Source organism: Perognathus longimembris, chromosome 17 (genome assembly GCF_023159225.1).
Source record: "Perognathus longimembris pacificus isolate PPM17 chromosome 17, ASM2315922v1, whole genome shotgun sequence".
NCBI classification, from domain to species: Eukaryota; Metazoa; Chordata; class Mammalia; order Rodentia; family Heteromyidae; genus Perognathus; species Perognathus longimembris.
This window is the reverse complement of record NC_063177.1, coordinates 34,201,060-34,211,674: the sequence shown is the minus strand read 5'-3', so window position 1 is coordinate 34,211,674 and position 10,615 is coordinate 34,201,060. Positions and strand designations below refer to the sequence as shown.

Genomic DNA, 10,615 nt, shown 5'->3' with positions numbered 1-10,615 from the left:
TCCTTAATCCCCGCTCCCCCACAGCTAAGCAGGGAGATGCCATGGTTTCCTGTACAGCCTCACAGCCACCTCAGGTTCAAGGCCAGGTTCAAGGCTGAGAGAAGAACTGTGAGGGTCCCCAGAATTCTGCCATGTCTTCCTTCGTTCACATGTCTGGTGCTGCTGACCATCCTTTGCTTCCAGCCTGAGTTAGACATGGGGTGGGGGGTGAGGGTCAGAGAATGAACGTCCTCTGTAAGGCCCACACCACAAACTGAGCATGAAGCCTGCAAGAGCTCCGTGTGGCAAAGGCAGGTCTAGAAAGATTCCTTGACTTCATCAAGGAGACACACATCGTGGAGGGACAAAGAACAAAGACAGGGGTGAAGGACACACGTTAGAATTCTGGGGAGAGGACGCTGGCCACCCTGCCATGTCATCCCAGACATCCGAACCCCAACTTCCCCCTGCAGACCCTCTCCCCTCCCATGCCTGTCCCCTCTGCCCCCAGTCCTACCAGTGTCCCATCCATCCTGTCCTCCTGCCCCCCTTCCCTGGGGCAGAGGAAACTCATCTCCAAGCACTTTTCAGCTTCTAAGCCTCCCAGTCTCAGGCTGCTGGGTGGTTGGTAAACAGCTTATTAAGGTGATTAACGCTGCAATTAAAGTTAGAAAAACAGAGACCAGGGTGCTGGCTGCAGGTTCCCCCTGCTCCTCCCCCGGCCTTCTCCCCTTCCCCTGCAGGCCCCTCTGGGCTTAGTTGATGCAACTCCATAGACTTAGCCAACCAAAGCCTGAAAACTGGCCTAGGGGCTGGGCAGGGGTCTTTGCTTGGCTGCTCTGAAGCCTCCCCCATTTCACTCACACAATCCTGCTTGTAGTTGGAGAGTAAAATGAGATTGCCCTGTGCCAAGGGGTTAATGAATAGAGGCTGACTTGGATGGGGTCTCTAAGATCGTCCAGCTTGGGTTAGCATCTTAGGAACGGGCCTCAGGGACAGAGTTAGAGACTATGCTTCTCAGCTGCTTCCCCAGATGGTTCCTCCTAGGGCTGGGAGTGACCTTTGTCTTTCCAGGAGCTCAAGGTGTCTGAGAGGCTACTGGCTTGTCTGAGGGTCTGGAACTGCCAGACTAAACCTTTCTGCAAACCCAACATCCAAAACGGATCCAGGGACCCTCTGGACTCCTCCTCAGCCTAGCCCTGGCCTATCTGTTTTTTTCAGGCGGTCTCTCAAGCCTGGTTTTTCTCTGCCCCATGGAGTCCTGGAGGGGAAGTCACTACAGGTCAGGTGCTGGAAAGTTTGGTCTCCAGAGCCTGTCTTTGCTCGTCCTGCTTCCTCTGTCTTCTTTCAGAAAATTCAAATGCTCCTCATCCCATGAAGCATTCCGGGGCTTCTTCCCACCTGCCTCTAGCCCCTGTCATTCCTTCTGGGGTTTGTCTGGTTCTCCCTGGACTCTGTCAGGTTTGTGCAGTGTGAGCCTCTCCTGGTGGGGTTGGCTTGGGACCCTGGAGCTCCTAGCACAGGCTATCCCTAGGCTTTGGACATCAGTATGTGGCATACAGCAGGTGCTCAGTAAGTACAGGCTGACTTGCCCCTTTTCCAGTGCACCCAGAGATGGGTCAGTCCATATGACAAGGGCAGCCAGGGTCTGGGATTGAATTGGAAGTGTTGAGTGGCTGGATTGTCAGCAGCCACATCTAGGAACTCAGTCTTACCAAGTGCCGTACCTAGTTAAGCGTTGTACTCAGATTATTGAATTTTATTCAGATTAACCATACTGGGTAGATAGCTTTGTCCCTGCATTAAAGAGGAGGAAACTGAACTTTAGAAAGGTTAAGTGACTTGCCCAAGGTCACACAGCTAGTAAAGTGGTGGAGGCAAGATTCAAATCCAGCTCAGCTGACTCCAACATGCACATTCCTGACTGTAGCACTAAGCTCTGCTTAGGACTTGCCCAGAGGAAGGAGCTGAACCCCTCCCCCTTCCACCCTCCTCCCGGGAGAAGAGAGAGCCACCCAGTAGGCAGAGTTGCAGTGGCTCCAGCTCTTTTACACTAAGATGTCCCAGGCATCTTAGTAAAAACCTGAAGAACAGCAATAAAAGCACCCATTCCCCATGCAGACCTGGGTTCAAATCTCAGCATTTCCATGTATGTTATATGACCTTGACAAAGGCTAACCTTTTTTTTTTTTCAGGGTGGGGTAGGTACTGGGACTTGAACTCAGGGTCTTCTACTCTTCCTTAGCTTTTTGTTTGCCCAGGCTGGCTTCAACATGCAATTTTTAGATCTCAGCCTCCTGAGTAGCTAGGATTACAGGTATGAGCCACTGGTGGCCAACTAGACTTAAGTTCCTTAAGAGCCTGCCTTCTTTTCTTCCTTCCTTCCTTCCTTCCTTCCTTCCTTCCTTCCTTCCTTCCTTCCTTCCTTCTCTCCTTTTCCTCCCTCCCTCCTTCCCTCCCTCCTTCCCTCCTTCCTTCCTTCCTTCCTTCCTTCCTTCCTTCTTTCCTTCCTTCCTTCTCTCCTTTTCCTCCCTCCCTCCTTTCTTTCTCTCTTTCTATTTTTGATGTTGGGGATTGAATCCAAGGCATCATGCATGCTAAATGCATACTCAATTTCCTCATCTGAAAAAAATGGGCACTGTACTGCTAACTTGCCAAGCTTCTAAGACTTAAAGAGTAGTGGCCCTGGGGGCAGGTTGGGGTTCCCTAGTTGCCCTTACTATTCCCTAATGATTATTATGAATCAGTGAATATAGTTAAGACCACCTACTGGGCTCATACCTATAATCCTAGCTACTCAGGAGGCTAATATCTGAGGCTCTCAGTTCAAAGCTAGCTCAGGTGGACAAACCTGTGAAACTCTTATCTCCAGTTAACCAGCCAAAAAAGCTGGAAGTGGAGCTATGACTCAAGTGGTAGAGCACCAGCCTTAAGTGAGAAAGTCAAGAGAGCATGTGCCTAAGGCTGGTTTTAAGCTCCAATACAAGGGAGGAGAAGGAAGAGGAGGAGGAGGAGGAGGAGGAGGAGGAGGAGGAGGAGGAGGAGGAGGAGGAGGAGGAGGAGGAGGAGGAGGAGGAATATATATATATATATATGCGCACAGAGAGAGAGAGAGAGAGAGCACATGTCAGTGCTTGGGCTTGAACTCAGGGCACAGGAAGGAGGAGGAGGAGGAGGAGGAGGAGGTGGAGGAGGAGGAGGAGGAGGGGGAGGGGGAGGGGGAGGGGGAGGGGGAAGCAGCAGCTGGCCAAGGAGGTTGAGCTCAGTAGATCCCCTTCCCCCAGTTCATGATGCCAGGTCCCCACCAATGTCCCTGCCCTTGGGGTCCCTTAGCAGGGCCAGTGAAGAGGGTACAGGTGACCTGGCTGGATTGGAGGTGAGGAGAGGAGGAAGGGGAGGTCAGGGGTGGGGCCGACCCCTTCAGCAGGTCACCTGGGCAGTTAATCCTGCCTGACCAAGCCAGGAGGAGCAGGGAGGAATTAGGGAGCTTACAACATCCTTTCATCCCATGGCCTCTGCCGCCTGCCCGCCCAGCCTCCCTTCTTCCTTCCTCCCTCTGCCCTTTTTTCCCTCTCCCTCCCTTTGCTGGCAACCCAGCCCTAATAAAATGCAGTGTCTCCAGTGAGTCTGCCCGGCTGCCGCCTTGCTGCTCCTGCCGGCACGCAGCCCTCAAACCAAACTGCTCAGCCCCGCCTGGCAGCTGCCACCTTAACCCTTGCCAGCCCACGCCCGCCGGCATCCGTGGGCTGAAGGCCTCCTCCCTTGTGCCTCCTAGGCATGGGGGAGGCCGGGGCTTGCTTCTGAGGAAGAGAGGGGGGAGTGGGGAGCCCCAGTTCTGGAGCTCTGCTCGGAGAACCTGACTTCTGAGCAGCCATAACTATCAACCAAGTCCCCTCAGTGAGCCTGAGACTAGCTCCTTCTTTCTGCCTTTTATTCCATTTGCGTCTCACAAGATCCCCGGAGACCAGCCTGGTGGGGACTGTTGGCCCCATTTGACAGATGAGGACACTTAGAGGCCTGTCTGGGAGGCTCCAGGCTGAGCTAGGTCACAGTGGCTACTGGTGATGGTGCTAATTTTCTGAACAAGGCTTTTTCCATTGCAGGGAGCTCCCACTGTCTCCCGGGTGGGTGTGCGCATGTGCATGTACGCATATGTCTGAGGTGACTGAGCGTGTTTGTGTCTTTGTGTGTTAGGAGGTCTAGATCCCTTGTTGTATTGTGGCTTTGGCTTTCTTACATCTGTGTGGTGATGCTCAAGTGTCTCAGGTGTGTGGTTTTGTGTTTTGAGGGTGTCTGCGGGGGATGGCCATTTGCCTAAAGTGCGAAGTGTATATGTGACTGTGGGGAAATGTCACTGTGTGTCTGAGTATGTATGAGTACGACACAGAAGCACCTAGAGAGAAAGAAGGGGAGAGGGGAAGAGATAATACACGCACCCATGATGTACATTCTATTAAGATGTGGGATTCACTATCTCCCGCCCCCCCCCCCCCCCACACATACATACTCATTCTCCCACCTCTAATTCTTCTCTGGAGTTGTCTGGAGCTGGAAGAGGAGGATGGCAGCAGTTCCTGCCCAGACAGACAGTCAGTGTCAGCATCTAGAAAGTTCTGAATCAGGGCCTGACCTTCTCCAAGAATGCAAGCCCTCCATTGGCTTCCCTGGTTCAGCCTGGATGCCAGTGGCTTTGGGAAGAGCGGACATGTTCCTCCTCACCCTCACCCAAGCTGGAAGGGACAGATAGGAGGGTGAGGGGCCGGGAGTGTCTGGGCGTGGAGGCAGGGGGTTTACACGCGTGTGCAAGCATGCCTGCGTGTAAGCTCAAGATCAAAGAGTAGCCCTGAGGTGAGCTGGCAGCGGCAATGTTGGTGGTGGCGACAGGACAGCAGTGGAGGGCAGCTGGCTGACAGCAAACAGAACGCCAAGCCACAGAGCAGAGTGGAGTCAGGGAGGCCCTGGCCAGGAGGCTCCCACCTAGCCCCACCCACACTGGGCGCAGCCATCCATCCCCACCCCACCCCCCATCCTGGGGTATCCCAGGGTCTCTGCAGAGTCCTCCAGGAGGCTTCAGGGTCACTTGTCACCAAACATCTTACCCAATGCCCAAGTCCCCGGGTCCAACCACCACGAGCTGCCTGCCACCAACCAACCTCCAGTTCAAAGAACGCAGTGGTTATTTTTTTCTTTTTTATTAACATAATATATAAAGACGGGTCCAGTAAGAAAGCAGACATGAGAAGGCTGAGAAGGGGTGGGAGCTGGCTTCGGTGCTGTCCCCCTGGGGTGGGCCTTAAAGACTCACTGTATGTCTCTCCTTGCTCCTGCACCTCCCAGGAAACCCAAATCCTGCCGGAGCCCAGACCCCACTTTCAGCTCAACACACAGGGAGATCCGTCCAGGAGGAAGAGGGTCACATAAATAGGAAACCACAGTAAGGAGGAGGCTGTTTCTGTCGCTCTTAAAAAAAAAAAAAAGAAGCATACTATATATATAACTACATTTTTGTTACCTCTTCTTTTCCTCGATGTTTTACCACATGAGGGGTGGAGAGAAGTTAGCTTTGGGGGGAACGCCTGGGCCAGGGAGGGGCACTGCCATCCGCCTTCTGGGTGGCTAGCCCTTCCCGCTAAGGCACTGAGTTCTACTTCTCCATTTTTTTTCCTCTCCCAAGCACCTCACCCCCATTCTTCAACTGACTGGGAGCAATCTGTTTCCAAGGCTGCCGGAAAGGGGGGCGGGGGCGTCTGGAGGGGCTTGTCTTGCCTGATATGTCTCCTTGGAGAGCTGAAGTTTGGTGCCCCAAATTGCCAATTTACAGGACAGGAAGAGGAGAGGAAGGGGAACCAGGGGGAGAATGATCTGTCTCCATGGTGGGATGGGGGGGGGGGTCCTATCTGTCAACAATGCCCTTTGTTTTCCTATTTTTCAACAGCTTTTAAAACCAAAGTTGTGCAAAGTCCTATACACGGAAGAAGAAAGAGGTCCTTAGGAAAATGAGAGACACCCCTCCCTCCCAACGGGGAGGTGGTGGGGGTGGGATGGCGGGAGAGGGAGATGTCTCCTTTAATTCTTCCTTGAAGTCCCAGTTGTTAGTAGGTTCCCTCACTTGGGGATTTTCTTTGGCTTGACCCTCAAGTCTTAAATGAGGGCTAGATGAGCAGAACGGGCGCTAGGTCAGGTCCCTACCCTGAGTATCAATCGCAGTCACAATATCCATTGTCTTTTTGGCAGAAAAGCTGCTCAGGAGTGGGGAGGCCTCAGGTAGCTTAGAGGGAATCCCTACTGGATCTGGCAGGCCGTAGGATCCACGGAGGCCTGGCGCCCCAGCCCAGGCTGGACCTGCCAACACTCCCAATCTCCTCAGCCCCAAGGTCTCCAGTCTGGGGAATGGGTCCTACAGCCGATGGAGAAGCTGGTAGGTCATGAGCCATTCAAAGCCAATCCAGGCTCCTGGAGCAAAAGGGTCCACTGTCCTCACGGGGGTGGAACACCTTGACGTCTGGATTGGATGGTGTCCCCTGCTCTGAGCAGGGGCAGGGAGGTTCAGGGGACATCATTGGTCCATGCAAATTTCATCTGTTAGCTCTTGGGTCCCTGGAGGAAGGGGCAAGGAAGGAGGAAAGGGAGGGACCCTTTCCCCTGTGCTCCTCCATGATTCCTGAGTGTTGGTAGGGCAGGGCACCTTCTGCCTGGTCCTGGGGTCCTTCGTGGGGGTACAGGCCAAGTGGGTGCTCAGTACACAGCCCCAGGGTTGGGCGGGGGCCCAGGGGAGGCATGATGCAGGGTGGCCGGCTGCGGTGGCTGCTGCTGTAAGTGGGGTCCACTCAGGTTCTGTGCGTGGTACCAGGAGTTGGTGGGGTCATCCAGGTAGCTGGGGGAGGCGCTGTAGGGGAGCGGTGGGGGCAGCTGGCTGCGTGCAGGTGCCTGTGTGGAATGGGAGGAGGTGTCCCAGAGGGCTGGGGACGGTGGAGAGTTGCAGGCCATGGAGTCACTGTTGTTGGGGCTATGTTCCAGGGGTACCTCCCCGTTCTTGTACAGCTTCTTGAACTTGGAGCGGCGATTCTGGAACCAGATCTTCACCTGGACCCAAGGAGAAAGGAGGAGTTAATCTTTCAGGGAGCCGTAAGGAAACCCACCGAGAGTCTAGCCCACAGAAGGCCAGGCCAGTGTCCAATGTCGCATAAGGAAAAGCAGGTGGAATCCAGGGGCCTCACTTCCAGGCTAGTGTCTTTCTGGCCTTCGTGATCGAGAAAATGGTGTCCAGAAGCCTTGGACTGGCTGGTCTGGGGTCTGCCTCCCCTTCCTACGTATGACTCTGAGAACTGCTTTACCTCTCTGGTGTTACTTTCCATTCATTTGCAAACCAGGGACAGTGGCAGCACTGTGACCCCCACCTCAAAGGGTCATCATGAAGCTCCAATAAGTTAGGACATAGGAAAAGAACTGCCTGGTGTACAGTAAGCACTTAATAAAAAGTGAGATATGGATAGTCTGTGACATTTCATTCACATGAGATGCCCATAAACAGAAGGGTACAGACACACACAGCCAAACACCCACCCACACATGGGCACTTCCATACTCACAGCCTCCTAGAGACACTGCAAAGCTACACACACACACATACACACACACACACACAGATACACCCACATAAGCACTCTACAATGCCAGCACCCATGTTCACACACTCTTGGGCTTACACTAGGCAATGGGGGGGGGGCACACAGAGGTGATCTGGGGACTCAGGAGCAGGTAAGCCATGATTTCCCCAAATTTCCCTTGGGGTATCTCCCCATCCTCCTGCTGCTCTCCACCCCATGACTGGTACAAACAATGAATCAGCTCCTCACCAGGTGACCCAGATTCCCGGCGGACCAGGCCCCACGCAGCCAGCCGCAACCAAGGCCCGCCTGTCAACACCTGTACCCAGCCAGGCACCCAGCATTCCTCCCCAGAGCAGTGACAGGTTGGGGGTGGGTGGGTTAGGGACAGGCGGAGGGTATGGGGTTGAGCTCCCATTTTTGGACTCCCTGTGTTCCTTGTGTTCTTTTGTTTAGGACCATTTGGGTGCCAAGCAGGAATGTGGGACTTTAATACCAGTGTGTATTTTTTTGTGTATATACTCACTGGTGTGGTACCCAATCATCAGTTCTGGCTCTCTATCTTTTTGTTGTTGTTCTGGTACTGAGGGGGCTTAAACTCAGAACCTGGGCGCTGCCCCCTTAGCTGACTCTCTACCACTTGATCCACAGCTCCATTTCCAGCTTTTTTTTGGGGGGGTGGTGGTGGTTACTTGGAGGTAAGAGTCTCATAAATTTTCCTCCCTTGGCTGGCTTCTTGAAGCTCAGCCTCCTGAGTAGCTAGGATTCTATAGGCACACCTCGTGTGAGTATCGCCAGCTGTATGCAGACCCTGGCACATCTGCAAATATAAAGGCTGGTACCCCTGGTTCACAGGCCTAGACTGGGGAAGAAACACAGCAAGGACTCTTAGGACTTGCGTGGCTCGGCTTGGGCCTGCGGAAGCTGGGGATTCTGGACTGGAGGGGGCCTCTCTGTGTGAAAGATACACAGTGTCCCACAGCTTCACCCCTATGCACACTTGGACATGTGCTCGTGCAAACCTTCAGTGAAGTAAAGACTGGGAGTTTTTCATCCCATAGGCAAAGAAGTTTCCAGGAGCCTGCAGGAGCCTTTCAAAGGCCAGCCAGGATCAGAGGTGCCTAGGGATCCCGAGGGTCCCCCTGCAAGCCGCCGCCCCGCCCCTCCAGGCTTCCCACAGCCCCGCGCTCACCTGTGTCTGCGTGAGGCCCAGCTGCGCGGCCAGTTCTGCGCGCTCCGGCAGCGCCAGGTACTGGGCCTTCTGGAAGCGGCGCTGCAGAGCAGCCAGCTGGTAGCTGGAGTAGATCGTGCGGGGCTTGCGGACCTTCTTGGGTTTCCCGTTCACCATGCGCACCTCAGCTTCCGGCTCCTCCTTGATCGACACTGCGGGGAAGGCACCCGGCGAGGGGCAGCTCAGTCTCAGCCTGCGACCCTTCGCGCCCTCCAGCATCCTGGATCGGCGACGCCGCTTCCCTGGGCCCGCCGCCCCGGCACCGAGATTTCCCCGCGGCGCTCTCCGCCGCCCGCGCCCCAGGAAGGAACTGCAGCCACCGAGCCGGACCGGCGGCCGCCCACGACGACGCGGCGCTCCCAGCTCCGCGCCCCGGCCCCGGAGCGCCGGCCCCCGGCGCCAGCAACCGCCCGGGCGAGGACGACTCGGCTTCGCTCAGCGCGCACTCCCGGCCTCCCGGCCTCCCGGCCTCCCGCCGCCCGCCCGCCGGCGGAAACCGTGTCCCGGCCTCGCATCCCGGCACTTTCTAGTTTAGAATAGCTTCGGATTTTTAGAAAAGTTGCAATCGTACCGATCCTTCCTCCCCCCACTTTTCCCCCCCTGCCTTCCTTTCTTCCTTCTTGTTTTTCTTCCTTCCTTCCCTCCTTCTTTCCTTCTCTCCCTTATTTCTTTTCTTTTTCCTTCTTTCTTCTTTCACTCTCCTTTTTTCTCTTCTTTCCTTCTTTTCCTTACTTTCTTCCCTCTTCCTTCCTTCTGTCCTTTCGCTCCATCTGTCGCTTGCTGTCCCCACCTTTCCTTTCCCAGCTTCTCTGCTTCCCCTCGCTTTCCGACACATCGGCGAGTCTCTCTCCACGTGCCCCTCACGACTCCCATCTCTCCAGCCCACGTCCGAAGAAAAGGCGCCCCACGGCTCCCAGACGCCGCTGGGTCCCCCACCCCCCCCCAGCCTTTCGCGATCTCTATCCGCTGAAGTGCCCGGAAAATCCCCTCCGCGAGGAGGGCTCCCCTCGCCCGCCGGCGCCCGCTGCCTGCGCTCCAGCTCGCCCGAGCCTCACCCCCGACCGCGGCGCCCCGCGCGTTTAACGCGCCCCGGACTGGAAGTCGCCTGTCCCCACCTGGAGGTCACTCAGCCCACCTCCGGTAACAACCAGGGGGGACGTTTCTGGCCGTCGAGGCTTGCCTAGATTTCGGCTGCCATTCCCCACTTTTCCCTCCCTGGGAGTCCTTCCGGTGTCCCGCACCCTGTCCGCGACCCCGGGCTCCTCACCTGGATCCTGGGCAGGCAGAGGCTGCTCGCGGTAGGCTCCGTACTGCCGGTATGAGGCTCCATAGGTGGTATATTCCGACTTGGGGGAGTAAGCGCCGGTGCCCGCCAGCCCGTTAAGATTGAACTGGTGGTGGTAGGTGTAGGGGTTCACGGTCTGGCCATAGGGTTGGCCCGAGTAGTAGTCGTGCTGGGGAGCGCTGTAGTAGCCCAGGTCGGTGACCGAAGACTCGGGCAGGGTGGGCGAGTCCTTGGAGCCCGCATGGCAGCTGAGGGAGCTGGAGATGTCGGTGAGGATGCTGCTGAGCTTCCGATCGAAGGAGCCGCTCATGCTGGCGGGCGCCGCACCTCCCCCGGGCTGGCCTCCGCGGAGGAGTGCCGGAGCGGACAGGAGCGCCGGGGAGGCGGAGGAGGTCAGACGGGGTGTGGGTGTCCAGAGGGCGAGGGGGAGGGTCCCGCCGCGTCTCCAGGGAGGGGGTGGTCGGGGAGCGCTCAGACCCTAGCCAGCCGTCGGGCGATCGCTGCGCGCCACTC

The 10,615-nt window shown here is 56.1% G+C and overlaps 1 protein-coding gene across 1 annotated transcript; it reads right to left on the bottom strand.

Annotated features, from left to right (window-relative positions):
• Positions 1–6,581: 6,581 nt before the first annotated feature.
• On the bottom strand, positions 6,582–10,412 carry Dlx3 (distal-less homeobox 3). The gene is made up of 3 exons (XM_048366667.1): positions 10,085–10,412; positions 8,779–8,969; positions 6,582–7,062 (listed from the first exon to the last, which is right to left on the bottom strand). Exons 1-3 carry the CDS (start codon positions 10,410–10,412, stop codon positions 6,715–6,717), a joined length of 867 nt encoding a protein of 288 aa, XP_048222624.1. The 3' UTR covers positions 6,582–6,714.
• Between the last annotated feature and the right edge of the window lie 203 nt (positions 10,413–10,615).